At 37.8% G+C, this 26,366-nt stretch overlaps 1 protein-coding gene across 1 annotated transcript in view; it reads right to left on the reverse strand.

Moving 5' to 3' along the window:
* The window catches only part of FARSB (phenylalanyl-tRNA synthetase subunit beta), a 36,121-nt gene that overhangs the window by 9,051 nt on the left and 704 nt on the right, over positions 1-26,366 (reverse strand). The window contains exons 3-17 of the mRNA XM_031060026.1: positions 25,316-25,410; positions 24,249-24,403; positions 23,530-23,602; positions 23,132-23,247; positions 22,552-22,702; positions 21,746-21,854; positions 19,433-19,503; positions 18,080-18,141; positions 17,933-17,984; positions 16,319-16,380; positions 15,697-15,904; positions 15,193-15,273; positions 12,078-12,170; positions 11,130-11,247; positions 5,807-5,959 (exon numbers count right to left, since the gene is read on the reverse strand). Of these exons, the coding sequence (XP_030915886.1) occupies positions 5,807-5,959; positions 11,130-11,247; positions 12,078-12,170; positions 15,193-15,273; positions 15,697-15,904; positions 16,319-16,380; positions 17,933-17,984; positions 18,080-18,141; positions 19,433-19,503; positions 21,746-21,854; positions 22,552-22,702; positions 23,132-23,247; positions 23,530-23,602; positions 24,249-24,403; positions 25,316-25,410 (1,599 nt within the window). The remainder of the gene's footprint in view (positions 1-5,806; positions 5,960-11,129; positions 11,248-12,077; positions 12,171-15,192; positions 15,274-15,696; positions 15,905-16,318; positions 16,381-17,932; positions 17,985-18,079; positions 18,142-19,432; positions 19,504-21,745; positions 21,855-22,551; positions 22,703-23,131; positions 23,248-23,529; positions 23,603-24,248; positions 24,404-25,315; positions 25,411-26,366) is intronic.

The raw sequence follows: 26,366 nt of genomic DNA on the forward strand, positions 1-26,366 counted from the left end.
CAAAGTAGTGGCCAACACTGGAAAAGCAACAAGAGCTAGTGACAAGCATCCAGATTTGTGAGATAATTTATAATTAAGCCATTTTAATGATCACTGCTGGCACTTCTGAAACCTCTTGCAGAATTAGGGTAATACATTTTAAAGTACTAAAATCAGTCAGGTTTGAAAAAAAAAAGCACCTGTTCTTACCTCTAATCTAATGTTAGTTCATTAAACTGTCTGGGAGGGGGCTAAACAGAGAAACACTGGAAGACCTTCAAGAACACTTTATTTGATTAATGAGTACTAGCAGTTTCATAATAAAAAAGAAGGTTTTTGTCCAAAACCCTATCCATATTTAGTGCTGAAATGAATGTGGTCAAAAATCAGAAACTTCCTTAGAGACAAAAATGAGAGAAATAATTTGCACTTCAGAAAATGTGATTAATAACAGTGGCTGAAATTCATCAAGGAACTGAAAAAATTAGGAAAGATTAATAACTGGCTGCAGTAAAGACAGCACTTCAGAAAGACTTAGGGATATTGGAAACAAATTGTAGGTCGAGTACTTTCATTTACTAACAAGACTGGCTAAAGATACAGAAGTGTAATAAGTTTTTAATAAATGTTTCTTTTCATCTGAGGTGAGGGCGAGATATTATTGAGTGGAGTAAGATGTTGTCCAGTCCACTGACAAAATGAAGAATATGTCTGATTACATCTACCAGGATGTTTCTAAAACACCAGGAGTCTCAGGCATCAGAATTGTGGTACAATTCTCAGAGCAAATATCCTGCCTGCTCCTGTTAACTCGGAGTTCCAATACTGGAAATTCAGCAGTACTAGAAAAATGTTCATGTGGTGCCAGTATTTCAAGGTGGATGATCTAAGTTGATCCTTGGTGTTAAAAAAAATTGTGGGGTAGTGCCAAAAGTGAAACTAGCAGGAGTGGAATACAGTGAATTACCAGCTGTGTTTGATTAAGAATGGATGTTTTCAAACAAATGTGATTATCTGCAAACTTGTAATTTGAAAGACTATGCAATGGCACCTATAAGAATGCCAGTTAAGTGGACTAAGAATTGTCTGATGCCTCTCAGTATGTCAGAAATTATATTTGGAGGCCTACTAAAAAGAAATTGGCACATTTCCTTTAGTTACCTATGAGTAAATAGACAATTATTGACATTTGTGACCAATGCAAAGGCTGCCAAGACAGGCAGCTGAAAGGCCAGGATTGCCATTAAGAGCAATCAAGCTACAATTTCTTAAAATAAGGCAGGTATTAATAATGCCAAGCTCAATACAGGCACTAAATATCTGCATATAGTTCAGTTTCCCAATTTGAGCTGATCACTAGAGATAGATGCTGCAGTTCAATTCCATACCTCTAACTTGGAATTAGTCCCAGACTTCCCTCCTCTTGTCTTGTGAATTGAGGTTCATGGTGTAAATCTTCTTTTAAAGTTGTTTATTGTGTAATTGTTACTATAAAAGCCAATGTTTATTGATGTTCTTAGTTATGGAGCTAACTATTACACCTCTAATTTCACAGCTGAACCTTACTAAATGGGAAGGTATTACTATGATTTACTGTGGAATTAAAATTTTCTACACTTCACCACACCTTTCATTTAATTAAATAAGGGCAGTAAAAAGAAGGGAGTCCAACTTCTTCTGGTGTTTTTTGGGGGGTTTTTTGGTTTTGGTTTTTTTTTAAAGACAACTGTCAGTTACTGAATGAAGCAGCATTTATTATGTACACATTCACGTTGAACAGGCTGACTTCTCAGCTTTGCTAAACTGATCATTACCTTAAAAGAATGATTAGCATGAACATTTAGTTTAAAAAAGTTAAATTAATAAATTCAAGAGGTAGCTGAAATCCCTGAGACTCAATACTGTAGAAAAAGGAAGCTCCTGTCACAAGCTGATTCTCTTTAGGGGCTGTTTGTTTTCATGAGATTGCTATTTCAGTTTTGTCAGGGAGGACAGTGGGGCAGACAGGGGAGAAGATTCTCTGTAACATTTTCTGTGAACCTGTCAAGTTGTTTCATTTTGATAAAAGATGGATATCATCTTCCCTTTTCAAACAGTTTGTGCTCAGTTCAATTCCATGTGCAAAGTATGGAGACTCCTGAAAGGTACTGCCAAACCAGGGGTTTCTTCCTTAAATAAGGGACTCTTAAATGTTACATTAGGAGTGAAGATAATTACACCTTCCACTTCACACCACTCCTTTGAAGACTCTGATACATAATCCACTGTCAGGATTTCCTAAGCCCTCCTTTATTCTTTTCAGCCTAAGAAAGGCTTTACTCTGGACCCAAACCCCATGATTAACATCACCTCCTGTGATTGTTGTCCTGATCTCTGGAAGAAATTGTCACCTTAGATGGTAATGCAAAGGCACAAGATGACTAAAATATTGCAGAAAACACACCCATTCCTGAATAAAACTTAAGACTATCTTCCAATATAATAATGCCTCTAGTTTTCAGTTCAAGGGAACTGAAGCCAATGAAAGTGAACTAAAAATTAAATAATTTTATGAAATTACCTGAAAACATATAAGTAAATTTGTCTCTTTCTACTTGTATTTTTATATTTAAATAATTATTTCCTTTCTAATCATACACATCCATACTGCTATTTACATTTTATTAATGGTATGGAATGGTTATGTCTCAAAAAATGTTATATTTTTTCTTATTATGGGGCACATACAAGTTTGACGATTGATCATTGATCTTTTCCATCTATATTTGACTATGGATGCCTATGCCATCAAACAAAGAGAAAAACCAGAATGCTTTTCTAGGCCAGTAGGATTCACTGTCAAAAAGTTAATTCTGTGCATTTTAAAGCAATGGGGAGCATTTCAGACTTCTGTTTTTAAAACATTAATTTTGCATGTTTAGTGGCAATAAGTAGGTTCCATTAGTAACTTTTAAGAAAGTGGAAGGCATTGAGTGTCAAATGTATGTTGAAATCCTCAAATTCAGTCAGTCAAAAGCCTCTCTTCCTTAAGGCTGCTGTAAGCAGCTCTTCTCCATTTATTACCTAGCTCAGATTACACCAAAGCACAGTGCAAAGGCCAGGGGAACATCACAATTTCACACATATTTTCTAGCATCTGTACTTTTTTTCCCAGGTGTTGCTAGAGAGGCAAAAGCACGCTGACCTTGAGGTCAAATCTCAGGGCACTGAGGTGTTGGCAGAACAGAAGGAGCTCAAATGACCATCACTGCACATATGGACCAAGCAGGACCCCAGCACAGGCATTTCAGTATCCAAAGGGATTTGGAGAAGTGTCAAATATGTGCCCAACACATCTCTATCTGTTCTCTGCTGCTCATTTAAAGCTAGATTTTATTCCCTGTATTGTGTTTCAATAATCAGTGGAACTATTTTCATCAGTTACACAAGGAGCAAAAATAACTGGTCTAAACCCTACCTTGACACTGTGCTGCTTACTGGTCTCAAGCTTTGTTTAAGATTATGGACACTAAATCTCTCAAAATCAGAGCCCTAGGATAAATCTATTTCTCACTGTACAAATTTGTAATTTGGCACAGGCAATAAAACAGCTTGGTGCACATGCCTCTAAAAATCTGTGCCATGTGTAATGTCCTAATTTCAAACCTCTGAAGTAACTGGCACTGCTCTTATGAATTTTTTCAGTATCCTGAGATCTCTTTAAGATGTTGCAGGGTATCTTTGTTTCAGTGAGCAGTTATCTTACTCCATCATCTGCTGGCATCTCTCTCACACATGCTTAATTTAAAAATTGTGAAGCAACTTTAAAAAAAATAACAAACGAATAAGCAAACAAATATATAACAAACAAATAAGCAAACCAACCAAAATTCTCCAAGTTACTCTGACTCCCAGACTTCTCTGCAGTGAAGGTCTCAAGCTAAGTTGGTACAGTGACACTGCATTTGCTATGGCACCAGAGTATCAGCCATCTGCATTGATAGCAAGGTTAAATTCCAATGTCAAGACAACTGCAAGGAATCCATGTGCCATCCCAGGAGGGTTTCTGAATCACTGGTGAAACAGAAAGTAGTAGATGCTTGTTTTTTTGTTGTTTTTTTTTTTTTTTTGACCAAAAGCCACAAACTGCTTGTAATATATTGCACATGACAAGGCATAATCCACCCTGTGCACTAAATGTGTGGTGGAGTAATGTCATGGGAATGCAGGGATTTTGAGAGAGCATTGTAAATCTCACAGCATCAGGAATACTGAGTAGCACTAATATCTAGAAATAACAACTCCCCTGTGTTAGGATTATTTTTGAGGCCTTTTTCCAGTTTCTTGAAATCAGCTGTCGTGTTACAATACAGAATATAAAGCACTTGCAAATATTTTTCAGTACTAACGTAAACTCTTGGTATGTCTATTCAAAAACCAGCTACAGAAGAGTTTGGAATAGAAAGAGGACATTTCAGTTTGACTTCAATGGCAGCTGAGTACCCAACTCCCAGAGGCTCTTCCTAACTCCCCACTACAACACCCCCCCTTCCAAACAAGAGGTTTTGCTATTACATGATAGAATTAGAACCAGAAGTGTAATTGTATTAAACATTATTCTGGTCCATCTGGGCATCCTATTAACAATATTCTAACAAGCCCATTGAGAGTCTGCCTAAAAAACACTGAGCAAAACAGTACTTTCTCAAAAAAAGCAAGTTAAAAAAAAGCATCAATATGTCTGACACAAGTGTGCACTCAAGTGTCAGAAGACCACTTAGCTCAAATGTTGTTTGGCATCTTGGCAGTACACTGCAGAACAGGGAGACACCTAACAAACTTCCATTAAAGTTCTCTGAACAGCAGAGTTAGGTCAGGCTGCCAGGGCCCCTGTGTCAGTGCCACTGTTCCAGGAAGTGCAGAATGGAGGCACTTCTTCAAGCTGAGTCAGTTTGAGTCAGTGTCCCATCTCTCTGAGCAGCACTGCATGACATGTAAACAGAATCATAGCTGCCATCCCTGCAGCCATGCTTTTCTATTCTGGATTTTCTACACTGTTATTTTAGGTAGCAGAATAGATGAGTTGCTGGTGCTGCTCTCTTCCATCAACCTGTATTCTTGCAATGAAGGAATCAGGTCAGCCTGCTTGCTTTCTCTCTTACATGCACAGGCACATACACAGAGGAGATTGTGCATTTAAGGATGTTATTTTTAATTCATGTGCAGCTCACCCTGTATGGAGAAGGAAGAGGGCTGTTATACAACTATCTAAGCAGCAGGGTCAGTCTCAAAGACAGCAGCTCTTTGAATCAAAGATGTATAAGGCATGTGTCTTCACATGAATGTGTAAATACAAGGTACCTATAAAAAAGGCAATAGATAAAGCTAGAAACCAAAAGATAAAGTGTAAGAAGTTGCCTTTTCCAGGCTCTGTTAGCCAAGGTGAATACAGTGGGTGTCTGGCACGTGCATCAGTTCAGTGAATTCCTACGTACCCTGTTACCATCAGCAGATTAAATCATTATAAACAGCCCATGAAGCTCAGGACACATGCTATATTATAAACTCCCTTAAAATGCTGTGAACCCACAAACTACATTAAGCTGCTCAGGGCAGCTCACACAAAGACAGCAATCCCATTTTACAGCCAGTGAATGCAGACAATGCCTTTTCACTATCATTCCATCATGCTGCAGCATGACATATATATCATACATATGCTGCACATATAATGATATAAATCCTTGGTCTCTACTGCTGAGAAGAACCAAAATTCTCCTCAGATTGTAGAGGAACATTTAAGTTCCACAACAACCTCTGCTGTACATTGTAGTTCTTTCTTCCTTACCTTCAGCTGCCTTGATGGTGTAGCCATTCTCTTCATTTGGTGGTACTTCCAGGACCTGCATGACTCTGTCCAGCAAACCATGGATGATCTCAAAGCCTGGGCTTTTGTTGTAATAAATAGCACATAAATGTCTGTAGTTTCTTGCCCCTACATCTGCAGAAGAAGAAAGCAATTATGTTACCTGGGAAACTTTATCACACTTCTAACTAACCTTGCCTTTTGTATCACTTTTCTTCTGCTGTCCTGTGAGGCACTTGTGGCTGAAAGGAGAAATAAGTATGTAAAATGGGTTCTCTGACAAACTGCAATGTAGCCTGAGGAAATAATGGAATTTCTTTAACCCACTGGACTCTCACAGTCAGAAATGTAAAGAAAGATTTAAAGTACGCTATGCCTTGAGCAGGAAAGAGGGTTGCTATATACAAGGATCTTGTATGCAATGACAGGTAGTGAGTGTAAAGCTAAGTGTTAAAGAAATTTAAAATAGACAAGCCAAAATGTAAATACCCAGCAGGCATGGAGAAGCTTGTGGTGCTGGTGGGACAGCTAAATATTTATAGAACTCAGCTGTAGAACAACTACCAGCACAAAACAACCAACCCACAACCTGAAATGAGTGTAATAATGTTAGCATGGTGATCTGTGAAAAGATTTTAATTCACAGAGGTTCCCAAATCCCAACTTTCTGGGATCATCTTGGGCATCCCTGCAACCAAGTGATTATGAAAAATGTGCACAAACCCAAGACAGTGACATAAGTATGTCCCACTTGGGACAATTCCTTAAGTCAAACCCCTACCTTATGCCTTCTGACATTACTGATTTCAGCAAAATATGCTTCCCTTTTTTCTAAATGTTCAGAATGAGTATGTTTGTAGCATGTTGTTACACTTGTACCTTGAGGCTACCCCACTGCAATGCACTGTCTGGGATTAGTGGGGCTTCTGAGGCTTTACTAATCATGGCTTTCAGCATTTGGATCAAGTCAACAGGAACCAAGCTCAAAGAAACAAGAAAAGGAATGGATTTTTCAGGCAGCATAGAGTTCAGCAGTGAAACTTCTTCACCACAGGATTTGGTGGATGCCAGGAGTTTGCACAGCTCTGAGGAGGCAGATGGAGTCCATAGCTGATAAATCCACTGCTTCTTACTACAAAGAATCACATTTATGCTGGGAAATCCCTGAGCTGTTCCTGGCCATAGAGCAGGGAGCCCTCTGGCAGCATTACCCACTTGTACCTCAGAAGCTCTCCTGCTTCTGCCCTGACAAGCTGGAGGTACAGTCAGGGCATATCTACCACATGAGAAATTAGAGATTAAATGAAATTTACATCTTGTTTATTTGCTCCAACTAAACATTTAGTGACAAAAAAATCTGTCAGGAACTAAACAGGAAAACACTTATCAAGTGACCAGAAACAGACAGGTTAAAACACAGTAAAACACAGGAGCAGAGCCTAAATACAAGATCAAAAGCTCAGCCTTTTTGAGACAGAAGTCGTTCAAAACTTCTAGGGCAGCTACTCAGTACCACAGCTGCAAGTTCTCTCATCAGTCACTGAAAGCTGAACTTACTGAGGCAGTAAGTCTGCAATTTGTCATTCAATGTTTTTTTCCTGTCATTATAAAAATGTGCAGTGTTAAATAATGCTGGAGAATCCAATCCTGAAGTTATAATGGAAACACAGGGAAGTAAAGGCTACAGGGGGAAAATATCAATAAATGCAGTGTCTGTTTTTGGGTCTGAGCACTCTGGCTGCTCTCTCTGTGTGTCACATGTGTCTCTGTTTCCCAGCTCTAAGATACCAACAAGTAGTGCAGTCATAGATAGTCAACAATTTATTTTCGTGTTGTACTGAGCAACAGAATGGAAAAATATGATTTTTCCTTCCCTATGACAGCATATTCTTTGGACTAGAGGTTCAGTAGAATGGTTTCATTATTTTGTGAGTAATTATGGTAGCAGATGTTGTGACAACTATCTGAATTTTAATTTCATTATGATTAAGATACTCAATGGTGCCTTCAGACCAGAGTTCTTAACTAAAGCATCAGAAATAAACATACACAACATTTCTTTATACTTCATGTTTTCAATTTTAGGAATCTTTGGTACAGGAAAGTTTTTTTTTCCCAAATGTTATAACATTTACTCCTTTACAGAGTTCTGTCACAACAGAGGAAGTTCATTCACCACAAGTGATAGGAAGGAAAAAAGATACTGAGATTTGTAGGCAAAAGCTGGCAGATGTTAGAAATGCTTCAGTTCTTTATAAGTCACTTAAGAGCTCTAATGTCATGCCATGAAACATTTCTATTTTTCAAGTGAGCTTGCCAAGTATGTCAACCCAAATTATATATAAATATATATATGTGTGTATATATTTCTGAGACTTCAAAGCACTTCCTGGGGATGCTGCTGAAAAACAATCCAAAGGATGGGCAGCTGCTTAGGAATATGTGAGCCAGAAGAGTGCAGAGGAAGATAAAGCAGTGTTGTATACTGCTCCCTTGAAAATTAGAGCTGCTTCAGAAAAATGACCTGGTGATCTGAAAAGGGACACCTGCTCCTGCAAACTTTTCTTTTAGCCTCCCAAACTATTTTCTGCAGAAAACCAACACTTCCACAGTTGGAAATATGCTTCAAAAGGTGGCAGCAGCTGTATTCACAGATGATGTAAATTGTGCCAAATGTGTGCTACCATAAGCTTGCCAGATTCTTCAAGATCATTGGTCAGAGATGATTTTCTAATGGATTAATTTCTTTTGTTGTGGTGAGAAAAAAGGTATTCTCTCTTAGGCCTGGTGGTAAAGGTCCTGATTTATATCCTAAACTAGTGTAACCATCCTACTGAAGTGATTACCTAGTGCTACAAATTACCCACACAAATGCTGTGCAACATATTCAAAATCAGCACATTTCCTTCTGCCCTGAGAAAAACCATTTTTGCTAAAATTTGGTTCCATTTAGTTATATTAAATCTGTCACACATTTTGCCAATTTAATACATCAAAACTTTGTCAGGTAAGTCTGAAGAGAAGTACGTTTAGTTCACCTTGGTAAGCACAAGGTCTGTGTACTTTATGAAAACCCAGAGTGTTTAAAAGAGCTGGTTCATTCACACCTGGATCACTGCAAGATGCCACTTCAAATACAGTTCATGTCAGTACTCTTTTGACCCATACTTTTGAAATTATTAATTGGGAATTCTGCATGCCAAAATTATGAAATAATAAAATTAAATTAAGTCAGTCTGATGACATAAGCCTTGTGCAAAAAATCTCATTCCATATGTGAGAGGACAATCCCACATTTTTCAATGTTTGCCTTTCTCCACCACCCCCCCCCACCTCCAAACTTTTTATTAGGCAAGTTTAATTTTGGAAATCAATTTGGGGAAGACAGTAGTGATTCTAAACACAAGATTAAAACCCATTTCAGATACTGTTCACAGTCTGTAAGGGCTCAGTCCATGAGAGGGCTGCCCAAGAGCAGACACAGCACAAAGCTGCTGTCTCAGAAGTCTTTGTCTGTTGCAATGATTCCCATCAAAAATAAGTATACCGTAAAATCATTCTTTTTAAAACTGTTAAGCAGCCATCTACATAAATGAAAGCTTTCAAGAGCTGCACTTGACAAACCTGAAATAAAAGTAACAATTTAACTCATAAACTTTATAATGCCAGAGTAAATGTGCTCCTTAGTCCAAGATAAACAGCCCCACTCTTGGTTCCAAAGAATGCTGATGCTATTCTGCCATCTGTCCCACGTTTTTTGCATTCTAGCTAACTGCATGCCCAACAAGGAATGAGCTGCACCACCAAATTGTCTGTATTTAATAAAAATGAGCTTACATGGTTTGCTAAAACTGCTTGTTTTGCTTGGCTAGGCTCTTTTTTCCTTCAAAAAGGAAAAAAGGTAATCTACCAATTAAATTCATCACCAAAGCAATTTACTTGCCTTTTTGTTTAGGTCTTATATAAAACTTTGGTTTGAGATTCCAGATACTTTAAACACCAGCAGTAAAATCTGAAAACAGATAATGAAACACCAGAACCATTGCTACCACTGACTTTAAAGTAATGTCAGCCTTTTTACTGAGGCAAAACTCCATTCAACTCCTCCCAAAAGTTGTAGCTTGGGCACTCCTTTTCTCTCAATATACCGTAGAGAAAGAGACATGAATCAGTAAAATGTAGGCTAATTTTTAACATTTAAAAATCTGATTTTACAGTTCATTTTATTGTGATATTTTTCCAGATAAAGGTAATTTGAAATTTTTATCATACACAGTGAAATCAGTGCAAAGAGGCCCCAAAATACAGGAAGGATTTCACTGAGGCTTTTGAAAAGTGAACCAGCTGCTTTGCCTGTTTCACTTACAACATTCAAGGCTACATGGCTAGGGCAGCCATGCTTTCTTAGCATAGCTGGATGAAGTGGAGAGATAAGGATAATATTTTTATCAATGAGAGAGAAAATTTTATACTGTGGAGTTTTTTATTTATGGATACAATTTTTTACACAGACTTTTCCATTCTCTACCCTTATCTGTGCTACCAATCTCATTCTTCATATCAGTTATCAGCTTCTCAGAAAATGATTTGGGAGAACAAAACCAAGCAGTCCTGTTTAAAGATGATGAAAAAGGGATCCATGTTGAGACACACTGACCCCGAAATCTTCCTCTGAATAACTGCTCTCTGGGATAGAATCTGCCTATAAATAAAACCTGCTCTTCCCAGGCTTGAGACATTCTGCTTTCCAGCTGGCACAGCCCTGCACATAACTGAGACTGCAGTGCCCTAAGCAGGCTCTAGAACTGTAACAGCAAAATGCCTTTGGTATTTCTGCTTTCCAGGGATTGTGCCACTTGCAAACACTATCAGCAGGTTCTCTCATGAGATACAACCCTGATAAGAATATCAATTACATTCCTGGTAAGAATACGAAGGAGCACTAGATGAAGAGCAACAAAAATTCAGAGCAGATTATTTTTTAGTCTTGTTTAGGCATGCAGTTTTTCAGTATCTGTGACAGATTTTAATGAATATTTAGATGCCTAAAAGCAGTTGCAGTGTATCTTCTTGTACTTTTGAGAGAGCATCTAAAATGAACAATGTTTCCAGCCACTCTAAAATCGAGCCTATAAAACAAGCTCTTAAATCTTGTGCTGTGCACATTAATACAAATGTAGTATGGAAGTACTATTATCATGGAAATGCCTATTTTAAAGGAAATACAGACTTCCTTTACTATTACCATTTAGTATGCAAATGTATCTTCCATTATCAAAGATTCTGAGGAACCTTCTCTTCTTACCTGTATTAGGATCTTTTACTACAATGTCAGAAATCTCAAAGAGTTTGAGAGGCAAGGGCATCTTTCTGTTGGCAGCAATAGTTTTCAGCAGCCCAGGAAGGAGGGTTGTACGTGCCACCTGCAGGACAAACAGAGATGCTGCAAGTCAAATGCCTTCCAAAATATCTATTTTCTTTTTTTTTTTGTTTTGCCATTCATAACAAGAATTTAAAAGTAGTCAAGTGCAAATACTGCACTTATCTCTTATGTTAAAGCAACTTTGATTTAGAATTTTGAAACATGGAAATGTACATTCTCTCCATATTTTATATCTTGCATTTTCTCTAAGAGTTTATACATCAGTTTAAGAACTGGTACCATTTCACAGGTGGCTGAGTTGCAGTGCAGCATAGAAAAAATACAGAAAGTGAAAAAAATCCCCATACATTTATTCTCACTTATACAAAAGGCAAATTCTAAGTTTGCTCTAGCTAAGAGCAAATGATCTAGAAAGAAGTATTAAAATACTTCAAGAGCATCACAAAATTTAAAAAACCAAACCAAGAGTAATAAAAATGATCTATATTAAAAAAAAACCCAAATGTTTCCTACCCAAAGCTCAGGAAGTTCAGAGATTGCCAAGTCTAATAGTTCCTTCTATGCTGAATAGGTTTTCTAGGTAAGGGAGTTGATCAACCATCTGGGATTTTCTGAACAAGACTGCTCAGTTTTGCCACATAGAGCATGGTACTTTGCTTTCTTGAAAAGCTGATAGTATTTCACAGCAGAAGAGAGATTTCTCAGTGCAGTAACAGAAGATGACGCGTTCAGCACATAAATATACACAACCTCTTTAATGTAGGAAATGCAGCTTATAGATTATAAATTTTATTTCCTGTAGGTTCCTTTCTCTCCTTTTTAAATATAGAACCCATGACAATATTGCTCTCAGAGTGTAAATGATGTCACCTGAAATTCTGCTGTTTTGGGGTTAGCTATGCGCACGGCATTTGTTGCAGAGATGTCTGTGCGAAGTTTATCTGCAATATCTTCTTGAGAACACTGAAAACAAGAGAAAAACATATCAAGGTCAAGTGGTTAAAATACACAGTAAGCCAATGATGAAATTTGATCTCAAGAATGAACAATAGAATTGTAGCACTGGCCCATAATACAGCCTCTCACACGTAACACTCATAATACAAATTAAGCCTCAGTCTTAAACCAGTTTGCCTACTTAGTCTTATTTATAAATGTTAATTACTAAATAAAATTAAGCTGGGTTAAAAAAAAAAGCAAGTGCTTATTTAGGCTTCTGTCATGGATTGTTAGAATTTATTTTAAAAACAGGCTCAGATTCTGCATCCTGACTTGCAGTGGGTGAAGTATTTTATTCTGAAAATAGCACTTGTAGAGGGACTGGTATCTGTTCTTTCACACAAAGTAAAACAATCCCTTGAGGGGATTTTACTTTACTTAAACACAGTACAGTACTGTCTATGAAAAACACCTCATATGGCCAAGCCTTCAGTTTTCAGAACTGTATACAAGATTCTTGTAGTTTGTTCAATTTTTGGGGTTGAAGTGTTTTCAAAGCCTCTATTCTAAAGGTGTATTTTTAAGCTGGTCAGTAAAACAATATCCATTCACTTTATCAGGCTCAGCCAATGTCTGTGCACATATTGCAATAGATGCTACTTCCAAGATCCTCACTTCAGATTTCCAGAATTTATAGCTTTATTAAAGTAATAAAGAAACCAGTAGCAGACTAGGCATGTAATTGAGGATTTACTTGTGTACTGCAGTCTCCCAGAAGTGTTCCCTTTGCACTGGCAGCACTCACAAAGTGTGTTGATAGACCAACTGTGAGAAAAATGAGCAGATGATACCGTCTGAAAAAGTGGATTATTGAATAATCATTTTAAAAAATCCCAAATAACACAAGGAATGCTGAATTTAGGAGGAGAGAACTGTGTTAAACAGTTTTCATATGTCTATCTAAACTTCAGCATGTTACTGTGATTTAACTACATGGATTCTGGCTAAACTGGAGCTCCTCACAGAAGGCAACATTATTGTGTACAAGTGTAACCTGGGGCTCTACCCAAGAAAACAGACTGAGTGCAAAAATACATAAGCAGTGTTTGTCATATAAGACTGGGGTACAGAATGTTGTAGCATAAATTATATCAAAGTTATCAAAATCATAAGCCTCACACTGGTGTTTTAATAAAGTGCTGGGGACATAGCAGACTGTGAGTTTCATCCTGCCACAGCAAAAATAGGAAATGTGATAGCATGACACATTGCATGACCTTCAAAAATTCTGCTGTTGCAGTTCATAAAGGTTCTCAGTTCTAGCAATGTAATATATTAAATGTTCCTATTTATATGAATAGACATATAGACATATTACCTTTTCAGTGCTGAATAAAATGAACTATATGTTCAAAGAATCAAGCAAGAATGCAGCACTCAAAAATGAATAATGAATTAGGAAATATTAATTTTGGATATTAATGAATAAAGAAAAACTTTAAAAGCTTGACTATATGTACTGTTGCCTCAACATGGTAGTAACCACAGGCCTGAATACCTCTGTCAGATATTAGCACTGCAGCACAATACTACTTCTTGTCCTGGTTACTTAAATGAGTTATTAACCAAATATTAAAACTGGAATATATTTTTCAGAATGAGACCAAATTTTGCTTTTCAAGCTCTGTGAAATCTGAAGGTGTTAAAATTTTGTTCAGTCCATTCAAATTAGCAAATCTGCTTGCAATACCTGAACCTTACAACTACCAGAAGTCTTTTAGGAGCCTGAAATGCTGCATCTTAAAATACTGGAGTAAATTAGTAAAAAATAATCTGTGAGCAGATCACTCTCTCCTATCTTCAGAGGTTGTGTACTTTCTGTACTTTCAAGGATTTATACCTCTGGCCATCTAGTAAGTTTTAGCTTCAGGAAGAAGTTGAGAAGTTCCACAGAGATTTTAACAGAATATGTTATGGTAGCACCCCATATGCTAAAATGCACACAAACTGAACATTTAGGCAAAGGCTTTGATCTTGCAACAGAAAGGATTTTTTAAAATGTACAGTATATTTTCAATAGCTGTGTATGCCATCTCCATATAGGAGTAGTTACCACATACATTTGGAGGGCATAGGAACATACTTAATTTCCTTGTTTTTAATAGCAGATCAGGTTCTCTGATCCAGTTCACAGCTAAGGGGTATGAGCAAGTGGCCATGACAAAGATGTTGTTTCCTGCTGTAGATTCTGTTTTAGCACAATGATCCTGTTGTAATTTCCACAGTACAAATTATGGCATCAGTTAGTACCAGAGTGGCACTTGCTCCTGCAGCATCCTAATTCTTGGTCAAAGACTACTGGCATGGCTGTAACAAAAAATACCTAACGAAGTGATAACAATGCTATATTTTTTATCTACATTTGTTATCTATGTACCATATATCTACTTGTTATCACTATGCTAAACCCTTCCTGTGGTGAAACTTACAGAGGATGTCCCCCTAGTGTCTGTGCATTGTAACTTTTTAATAGGTATTCTTAAAATAAGCTGTTTGCAGACTGAATTAATCTAATGCAAGGAATCGTAGACAAGTGACAATACTAAAGAAAAATATACGAACAGGTAAATCTCAATACACTGTAGGAATACCCACCAGAAAGTACTATATTTTCATATTGTTTTTCCAGATTATTGAATTATGATGAATTTCACATCTGGTGACCAAAGTCTTGAGAGAGATTTGCTGTCTTACAATTTCATCCTATCAAGTTAAACTAAAACCAGTCCTTCAGCAGCTATTTCCCTCTCTATACTTAGAACTGCATACCACATTAACAGTGACTCATTTAATTTCTCTGACCTACAAACTCACCAAATATTATACTGTGATTCCAAAGCCCTAGTAAACAGTCAGCTGCCAAAACAGTACTGGATGATACTGATACATTTATACAATAACATATCCTCAGACCACCCTCTGCAGTTCTGATTGCATCACTGTTCAAACATGCAATTAAGAAAAATATGAAATCAATGTAATATACCAGGGCAAAAGTGAGTGCTTCAGTGAATCCAGCAGCTGCCAAGTCCAGCCTCAGAAGTTCTGCAAGCTTATTGAGGGGGAGCTAAAATGAAACAAAACAGTTTTCAGCTTCCATCTAAAAGCATTTTGCTATTCTTTCCCGAGGTGATTCTGCCTGTTACATGATGGTGAATTCACTAGGGAGGGACTATGCTTGTGTGCTTAAAATTTTTGAAAGCATTAGCCAGCTGCCTTTAGGCTTGCCTGAGGAAATGAATCTCCCAATTAGAGATTTAATACGGGTTCCCTACTTAAACCCTGTCTTTTTTCAAGTACCAGCAACCACTGGTCTTAGACTTATTCAAATCAGCGGGGCATCTGTTTTGTATCCCATCCATGGTAAATACTTCTCAAGGCAAAGCATGTCAAAATATTTAATTCCTAGGTTCTGTTTTCCCCAAAGCCCTTCTGGCATGCAGCAGTCATTTACTGACAACAGAGCATTCATTTGAAGGGGCAATCTTACTTGATTAGCTATGGTGTACGTTTTCGGGATCAGCATCTGAATGTTGTTATAACCATAAGCTATTGCTGCATCTTCTACGATATCACAGGCATGGATAATGTCTGCTCTGGTAGGAGGGATTTCAACCTCTAGATGGTTCCCATTCCCTGTGACGTGGGACTTCAAACACATCCTAGTCAGCAGCTTTGCCAGGCTTGATGGAGTTTCACTGAAACAAAACAAGAGAGTGGTAATTTATGGATTTTGCAATGTATTGACTGCTTTTGTAAAGTAATCAATGTTTTTCCTGCATTGCCTCATATCCTGAACAATCTGTAAGTGCTTTAAGGACTGTACACAGACTTAGCATTCAAACAGAACCAGCTCAGATTTTCACTCATAAGATGGTCATCTTCCTTTACTTCATAACAGTCGTGGGAAGCCATAAAGAATCATTCACTTTCTCTGAAATCAGGGAACTCTGTTACAGAGTCAATCTAATTACCCAAGATAACCCCAGAATTTTTGATAAATTAAAAAAAATCACAAAGTCTAAACATTTCTAAAATAAACCAATAATCAATGTCTTCTAGTACCTTTGTCATGGTTAATAAAAACTATGTTTTAATTTGCAGTAACACACCTGATTCCTACTTTCTTGTTAATGTATTCAGGTTTCACCTTCTCTGTTCGATAAGCCAGCTCCTAAAAAGAAAGACAAGATTTTAATATACTTATTACATATACAGATTTTAATATACATATACAGCGCCTGCCATTTCTGAGAGGATTCAATCTCAGTAATGTAGCTTCTAATTACCATACTAGAATGACACCCACAGAAGACAAATGAGGAATATTAGGCTATATTTAGCATTCTAAAGTGAACAGGATTATTGAAAATATACTCTAGTATGTGATGCAAAAGCTGCTCTTGGTTAAGCTGGAAGGGTGAATGCAGCATGAAATCCCCGTTATTGAAACTTCCGATAATTTCTGATATATGCAAGTAACAGAGTCACTGCAAGTTTCTGATGAGTTCATCCTAAGTCCAGCCCTAAAGCTTTGGTCATGCATGAGATCTCATGGTCTTTTACAGATCAAATGACCTTTAAGAGGAAAAGGAAGGAAAACTTTCTATTTCTTTATTGGCACACAAATACCTACCAGTATTTTACTTAGGAAGTGTGCAATATATTTAAGGAAGATATTTTATACGTATTTATGTCTTTCATGTTTTTCTAATCCTCTTGATATACAAATCCTTAAAAAACATAGCATCTGAAACTTTTAGGTTTTTTCCTCTATTTTATCTAGGGAAGCTCTTTGGTTACTGCAGAGATTTCTATTTTGTTGGATATCTTTTCAGGATTCTACATCTTTCCTCTGGTGATTAAAACTGACATTGTGAAAAGAAGAAGCTAAAATGACACTAGAAAACCTCTTGGCAAAAATAAGTTTCTTTGCTCTAAACAGTTTGTACTCCCTTGGTGTATCTATTTTATGAACACAACCAGAGTTCATAACTCAGAGTTCACAGTTCATAACCAGAGTTCAACTCTGTCTTCAGTTACTTTCAGGAAACAGGAGGAATTGCTTTCTTTATACTTATTAAGAGAATAAAAATGTAAGACTCCATTACTGTGAACAGATCTGTCTGGGGCTCTGAACTGAACTTGAAGTCAACATTCTGCCTTTTAGACTTCTACATAGCTGGTGTCTGTAAAGTGAGAGACTGAAAAATGCAGTGTTACAAGGTTATTTCAACTGAAGGGCATTAAAGTTTGCAGATCTGATAAGCACATTATGCTGAGGCTGATTTCAGTTGTCCATAGGCTTAAGGCTGAAGGACTTCTTCCTGCATTCATTCTTCCTGATTTGGAACATGTAGGTTTTAAAAGCTTTAGACACAGATGATGACCTTTGATTGCAATCTTTACTTGTTCCTGAAAAAGTTCCTATCACAGACATGCTACACCGTAATAGTGGTCTTTTTTTAACCTCATCATAATTCAATGGAGCTTCAGAATGACTTTCCTTGACAAGGAGAAGCTGGAGCTGGAGTTAGTTTTTGTGGGGCTAGAGGAGGTTCTGACTCATTAATATAGAGAAAGTGCCAAGCTGTGTTTTTACACTACACCTCAGAACCAGCAGATGCTGCCACAGCAGGAAAAGAAAACAATGTCACTCTTACCAGACTTTGTGTAAATCAAGCCCCCTCCCTAAGGACACAGAGATATCCTCATGCTGTGCTTACCGGATAGATGTGGGTCTTCCCATTGGGATAAACCACTTCTACTGCTTCAACACTGAGAGAGACAGAAAAATGTAAGTAAAACTGGTTTTAACACATGGCTCAAATGTGGAGATTTATACATATGTGGCCCTGGAGATTTATACTCACGTGAATGGCTTCTCACAATATTCACTGAACATCGTGACTATAATATCAAGAACAATTTTTGCCTACAAAACAAACATAATAATCACACTGAAATCTGTCATCTACTTGTGTTGAAGTAGACAAAATATCTTAACAAGAAACAGGGAAAATATCTCATCTTGCACCTTCTTCATTCTATTATTATTTCCTAGCAGTCTAGAATATTAAACTGAATTTTAAAAAAAAAAATTTCCTCCTGAAGCAGACATTTGTGCAAAAGCTTGAAAATCTTTGGTTTTTCAAGTTTCTAAAGTCTTTTTGTATCTTTTTAAAACTCTATTTAGAAACACAGGGTTTTCATTACCATTTGGAACTGGGTCTTCCTATCCTAATTAGTAATTTTACTGAAGTTCAAATGAGAATGGAGAGGCTGAAGGACTGCATTGTTTAGCAATACATTATCAAATAACCTCGTTTGCAATTTTTTTTGTTTACAGTTAACATTTTAAGAGATTAGTATAATGAAATGTAATAATGAGATTCTGATGAACTTCTCAATCCACAAAGGGTTTTTTTGATGCCTGACAGTGTAATTTCCTTCATGTAAAAGAACAACATTATATTTATTTTAATATCAAGACAAGCAGTAGCAAGAAATGGTTATTTATTAGTTTGCTTAGAAGCCACTCCCCAACATGCAAGTTTATTTGTGTTGTTAACACACCATTTTGTAGTAGAGTAAGTTAAAAGCAGTTTTGCTCTTAAGCATCAAGTTACACACTTTAGGAAACTATCAATGAATGCACAACCTATATTCAAGAACAGGCAATTATAGCTCCATGGCTTTCATGCTTCAGCTTTGAGTTACAGAATTTGCATATGGAAAGACTTGAATTTAGCAATTATTTGCATGGCATCCCTGCTTGATAAAGATAACTAAGTAGAAAAATCCTTGTCTTTCTTCCCTCAGCCCAAATTTTCAGTAGGAGACAAAATGAATCTTCACAAATAGTATTCTGCCAAAACAGGAAGTCTTAGTAAATTTTACTCTTTTCTAAGTCTTTCAGATTTAGAAAAAGTGCTCAAAAAGAACAAACAGTCTCTAATTTACTTGAATTATTTTCTCATACAAGCTGAACACTTAGTGTCAACATAAAGATACAGTAAAATCAAAATTCAGTGAAAACACAATGCTGTCTGTAGAGCAAGCCTGAAACTGTTTCCAGGGAATTCCACAGTCCTACAACTTTTGCATTGGAAGGTTGGCTCCATACAGTAAATGCCTTTGGTTGTAGGTCTTTGTATTGGAGCTCTATTATCCAAAGGGAAAACAATTATATTAAAGCATATCAAAAGCAGAAAAGATTAATTTACCTTGGTAATATCTGTGCCTGTACATTCAATAAACACATTTCTGGTATTTAGCGTTATTTTTGTATGATCTCCTAAAACATGTGAAAACAAAAACATGTTAAGAAATATTAGTTTTATTACAATAGCACTGACACTAATTTTGTGTCAGAAAAATCACTGTCATTTTCCACAGCTTAAAAAAGCCACTATCTACTGCACCAACATTCACAGTTGTTGGCAGAATTGCAGCTCGTTTTATATTTGAATTTATGAATCAAAGAAAAGGAAAAAGGCAGATCAGACACACTGACTGGGTTATGCTTTACACTGCAAGACATAGGGATCTTCAGTATCCTGGCAGCCAGCTGGAAAAGTCAGCTAACAGAACTGTGGCCATCTGCTGTTAGCAAAGGGCTCTGCACTGCCACAGCATCCCATCTTCCCTGGGCTTAGTCCCACATTCCCATCACATGTGTGATGTATGTCATTTCCTTGGGCAGGAACAAATGAAATGGGTTTTTAAAACTGATTTAGACTAATGACTATCAATAGTCATTCTGTGGTCTCCTGACACTGTCTGCTGACACCCTAAAGGTTGCTCTACTGTAGTGATTTAGGTCCTAGTATGGGTCCCTTCTAGGCATGAATTTGCTTTGTCTGTACTGGGAGTAATGATGTGTGCACGGAAGCACATCCCTGTTGCACTCAAAAATTTTCTTGTCTGGAAGAAGCACCAGAAGTGTCTCTTTTGCAAACTGGATGTGAAAGCTCCCAGCAGATGGTTCCCTACAAAAGTGGGGTCTGTTAGTAAGGCACAAGCAGTCTGGAGCAGCTGTACAGAGACCTCATTCTGCCTGTTAGGTACAGATGGGCAGCGCACACCTGGAGTGAATCCATGGCTGGGAACCATGCAGGAATGGGCACACATAGTCCTAGAACCATGTAGGATCATGTCAAGTCCAGCCTCTTTGTCCTTCTTGCCTTTCCTTGCACCATTCATTAGCGCAGCTGCACCCCTCCAGAGCCCATTAGGCTATACATGGGAATTCCTGCTTCCTCTGCTTGACCCTGACTTAGCTTCTCTGGTTTAGTTTCCTATCTGAGAAATGAGGTCACAGCCAGACTGGGAGTTAGGTGCAGCAGAGATCTTAGGACTGAGGGACCTTGTCCTCCCTTACAGCTGTGCTGTGTCTCTTTGCACATAGAATGTAGTCAGCATCCCTGGACTCACTTCAAAGCAAACACAAGCCTTCACTTCAGTGCTTGTAGATAACCCAAACAACCAATACGGATGTTTACATTGCATTATCTGTTTAAAAAGCACCTCTGACCTGGAAGCCTCTCTTAGATACTGTTCTCTGAAGCAGAGACAGGTGTTAAATTTAGCTCAACCTTTTTAAATGGTAAAATATAAAAAATATGCAGTGCTCATGCATGGAACAACCCCAGCTGGAATGAGCCTAACCAAGAAGGATCTGGCACAGTGGTTGACAGCATCTTCAATTCAGAACAGTTACTGTTACAGTCCCTGCCAGAGAGTTTGAGCTGCCTTTTAAGAAGATTTGGGTTAGCTGGATAAAGACCTATTAAGAAGCATACATCCAAAGAGATTATCACTGCAGATTTATTGGTCAGTGCAGGGCAATTTACTGATTCCTCACCTATATTTCAGTATACAGACATACTGAATTATCTGTCTTTAAGGAGTAATTCTTGACATGCCATTAAATGGCTTCAGTAAACCTGGTTCTCAAAAATCACCCATGATTTCTTTTGTATTCAGAGGAAACCCATATTTAGAAACAATGCAAAAAAAAGTCTAGACCAATTTTTTCTTTTCAATCAATTAAAGTCTTCTGAAATCACTTAGTGTGATAGCAATAGGATTCATAAAAGACTAGTTCCCATTGCTGTTAAGTTCCCTGTTGTGACCTCATGGAGTACATGAGGAGTACAAAGTTGCAGTTACCAGCTTACAAAATAACTTCTTGCTGGCTTCTTTTAGCTAAACAAAATGCTTTCATAACAACAGTTCCTGTCACAAGGAACTTTATTGAGTTGGGGAAGAGTATGAGAAGCTCAATGCAGAGGTTTGCAGTAGGACTTTAACACCCTTCTGATGAAGATGAGAAAAAATGAACACTAGAAGCTTAGGGAGAGCAAAAAAAACTGACTATCTTTAAACTGAAAGAAGGAAAGAAGACTTAAGAAATTGTAAGTGAAACAACTTTAAGAAAACATAATAATCCCTATGACACATCAGCATTTCTGTCAGGCACTAATTCACATACAAAACAGCAGTAAAAGTACACAGCAGTCAAAAACTAATCTTACCATTGATGATTGGTGGCATGGACAGAACAACCCCATTGCTGTCATAAATGACAGGGTAACGTGGCTTGTTTTCAATCAGGTGCAGGTAGTGCCGAAGGTGGCTGTCAGTCTGGAGAAACAAAGCACAAGAAAAGGAAAACTTCTGCTCATAGGTGAACTTCCACAGAGCCACAATCCTTTGGGGAGTGATTGGAAGGTGGGAAGGATTGGGTTAGAGTTAAGTACTTTACTAGCAAAGAGTGTCTGCTCCCAGCAGCAGGAAAAATCTGAAATTAAAGAACTGGATTTTGGCTTTCTTCAGAAGTGCTGAAGATTATTTAAGAATTCTCTCAAACATGTGTAGGCCATTCTGTCCAAATGATACCCTTGTTCCCCACAGTACACAAACATTGCCAAATATCCTCAGTCTATAGGAACTCTTCTTAAAAGCGATAAAAATTAGCACTGGAATACTTTTAGTTATAAATTGCTGGATACTGACACATACCTAAATTTGATTCAAAATTTACATTTGTTCTAATGACATAAGTATGTGCTGTACCGAAAATCTAATTTCCTTTTAGTCTCTCTTGTTTCTGAGCTCTCTTACTCTCTAGTCAGAGACACTTGAGGATTTGTCTGCAGGGTCAGTATGTGTTTTCCAATATGACAAGCAAAATATGGAATGTTCGATGGCTCTTAAGCTACAGAAGACAACTGTGTTTTATTTGTAAGAACAACTTCTAATAACAAGGATATGAGAGATATTTAGCCTTGGAAATTTATCCTCCTCATTTAGTGCAACAAGTCTGAAAAATTCCACTTACCCTATACAGATCCATAATTTGTGAGGCTGTGTACTCCTGGGATTGATTCAAGGGCTTAAATTTAATTTCAGAAGGTGCTTTGGCTGTATAAGTAAATGGACCAGTGATGGTGTCCAAGTCATGGGTACCTATTGCTACTAATGCTCTTTTCCTAGAAATAAAGAAGGCAAAATAATGTTTTTACTAGTAATACTTGGGAGTTTCTTAGAGTATGATGCTTTATGAAAAAAGAGCTTACTGAAAAAGCAGAAGGATAATTTTGAGAAGCCTAGAAATTATTTGATGAATAACATTTTAATAAATATTATTATGAATAGCAACACAACTGTCAAGACAAATCCAGTGGGAATGTTGCTAAACACTTCTGTCTCAACTGCTGAATGAACTGTAACAGCTATTTATGTTGAACAGTATTGGCAGCAGACAAGAACAGGCAAGGCAATGAGAAGGATCAAGAGAGTTCCTATACAAGATTTTCCTTGGCATATCCATAACACTTCTCAGCAATAGGGATGTGCAGTTTTAACATGTGATAAAATCATACACACAGGCACTATACACTATAAATTTAAGCACTAACCTGCAGATGTTCTGGTGTAGTTTCTCTTGGAGGTCGATGAAGCTGTCGTAGCGGTCCTTGGTGAAAGTTATGTTTCGCAGGATGGCAGCCACAGCGTGAGGCCGGATCTGGGCAGTCTGCAATTTACAACAGCAGCTCCTCAAGAGATTTGATTTCAGCTGCATCTGAAACTTTGATTTGATCTGCTACTAGGTTCACCCAAAATAATTTGTCTATTGTTCCTCCCACTCCTCATTCCTAAGAACAGATCAAAACTAGTAGGGATATTTAAATGTCTTTAGCTTTTGTTCTGCAAATGAGATTTCCAGTCTCACTGCTCTTACAAAATCGTACTGATATGGATCTTGCTGCTTCAGCAACTCTCAGTTCATTTATAAAGGTGCAATAAACAATTTTACCTGTTCAGTGATAATCAGCCTCTGACCTTCACCCTCAGCTGGTATTATCTTTTCATACCTAGGGAGATTCATCCTAAAACAAAAACAGAAGTAAGTCTGTAGCTGAAATACAGCAAACTCTAGAAATGTAGCAGGAATTATATGTTAATATAATTAAATAATTATAATTAACATATACATATTTATATAACATATTATATATATGTGTATATATAAGATATACAACATATATAACATTATATATAACATATATAATTAAATGTTAATATAATGAAAGAAAATTTTCGTGGTAACGTTTCTTGCGTAATGTAATTAGCTAACTGTGCAAAACTTGGTTTTTATGGGATGGTCAACAAATTACTGAACTAGAAAGGAAGAACTCAGCAAGATAGTCGTTGCAGAAGAGGGAAATAAATTATTTGTTTTGGTATTTATTACAAAGGATCACAAAGAAGTTTCTCTGCAGGAGTCCTTTACAGAGAGTAAGTCTCAAATGGAACAGTAACTGAAGACTTTTTAGAACAGATACAAAACCCAGAAATATTCTAGTCTAGTCTTTTTAAGTTATGCAATAGATCCTCTCCAGAGGAACACCTGATGAATCTCATCTACACATATAATCATACTCCAAATGCAAGCAAGTAGGAATTTCTGTTTACTGATCAGAAATGGACCCAAATTTCAACAAACACCACAGAGATCTCACAACTCTGCCTTACCTTTCCTTAAAGACCTGCAGTCCTCGGACCAACCCTTCCAGGCAAAGCAGATCATAGCGGTTGGCAGGAACATCAATTTTATAGAGAACGACATCAGACGCACCCTTGGCCTTTTCTTCACCTTTTTCTTTACTTATAATGTCCTTCTCAGATGTCTGAAATCAAGCAAAAATGTGGTTTTAACCTGGTATATCTTAATATTGATAGCAGTATGGTAGTGATATGATAGGAGAAACTGTATTAATTAGAAGTTTAACGCTGTAATTTGCATTTATACAGCAAATGGACAAACCAAATACAAGAGATGACATAAAACCTCAAATTCAGAAACTGTAGTGTACCAAAAGAAAAATTCAGTATTAAAATTTTAATTTCAAGAAAAAATATTATAGAAGCAAGAACCTCCAGGCTGTCAGATCCCAGTAGAGATCTGAGACCACATTTTTGGCAATAGATTGGCAAATGACTTGTCATAATCAAATTTATTCTGAAATAAAGCATAACGTATGACATTCAGATGTCTTTTGATAAATGTAATTAAAAAGCCAACAAATTAAAATTAAATGGCAAAACCAAAACAGGTCTACTTGAACAAGATTTGCATGGAGAGAGTTATCAGGAATAGCAGATCTCTACAAGTACAGAATCTAAATCAAAATGTTAAATATAAATTAGTTACAACTAACAATGTCCAGGACAAATACATTTTTGTGGATATTGCACAGATGACTGCATATCAAACAAAGCCAAGCCAAATATGACCAATACATGCTCTGTGGCCATATTTATGCTGCTAAATAAAATGGTGCCCGAGATCAAGCAGCATGGAGTGCTGACCTCCAGAAAGTATTGCAATATGCCATCTTGGAGGCTCTTGCTTCCAAAGCAGTAACTTTTATAAGTCTGAGAGGATTCTTCCAGATCCAAAACATCTGTGTTAATACAGTCCATTAGAACATTGTAACAGGGGATACGCTGAAAACAATGCCATACAAACTCTTACCAAAAATCAATGCTGTCAATATGCTATATGTACTCAAAAAGCAACAAATAAAAACATTACTTACAATTTCATCAAGCTCCAAACCAAACTCAAAGCAAAGCTCATCAAATTCTTCATCCGCTGTGAAGGAAGAGGGTGAATTTTGGTTAATAAGCAGACCTCAAACCTAATTTTTGTGTATGTGTTTACAATGCTTTCAAACAAGATAACAAATGCTATTTTGGAAAAAAAAAAGATAAAAGTGATTTGAAGATTTTTCCTTATATATGCATCTCAGTAGCAGCTTTAGTATATATTTGATTTATTGACAGGGTATTCTGACAGTCACAAGGGAGGGCTTCTGATCTTTGGAGCTCAGCTCCTCAACCGGATCTGTCAGAGCAACTCTGGCCTGAACAGATAATGAAATCAGAAGGGAATAACTGGGCAGCTTCTGCCAAGCGCTCCTATTCTGATCAGACAGGTTGCTCTACAGAGGCTGCGTTGTAACATGCGAGTAACGCAGCCCTGTTCTGACAACGCAGATCTGACAATGCTCTGCTCTGACAATGCACCGGGCTGCCTGCAGAGCCACAGCTTCCGTCTGGTCTAAACCACTGCATGCTCCTTCCTGAATGCTCCTTCAGCCCAGCAGCTCTGGAATCTGCTTCGTGAGCCAGGATGGAAGGACTGAATAAACCCACGCTATTCACCGCTCGCTTTGCCTGCTCCCCCCTCTTCTCTCTCCTTTGTTTAACCAGATCCTAACGCAGACAGTGAAACTCCAACCAGGAACCGTCATGCGGAGACGCGTGGTTGGGCTTTCCCGAGAGATTTGGGCTCTAGCAGTGCGTGCCAGGGCAGTGGGCAGAAGGGGCCGGGGATGACACATGGCTGTGCCTGGCGTGCCGTGGGCAGGCGAGGAGCAGGCGGCAGAGGAGCCACCGACGCTGAGGCCTGAGCTTCCCCGAGAGCCCCTTTGCTTCCCCGAGATCCCCGGTGCAGCCCCAGGAACGGGACACGCGGCCGGCGGCACCGTGCGCGCACAGGGCGGGCAGTGGCGGAGGGGCCGCGGCGATGGCAGCGGGCGGGCGCGGTGCTGTGCGGGTGCGTCCCGCGGCACGGCGAGGATGGTG

The sequence above is a fragment of the Geospiza fortis genome, unplaced genomic scaffold, assembly GCF_000277835.1.
Source record: "Geospiza fortis unplaced genomic scaffold, GeoFor_1.0 scaffold318, whole genome shotgun sequence".
Taxonomy (NCBI): domain Eukaryota; kingdom Metazoa; phylum Chordata; class Aves; order Passeriformes; family Thraupidae; genus Geospiza; species Geospiza fortis.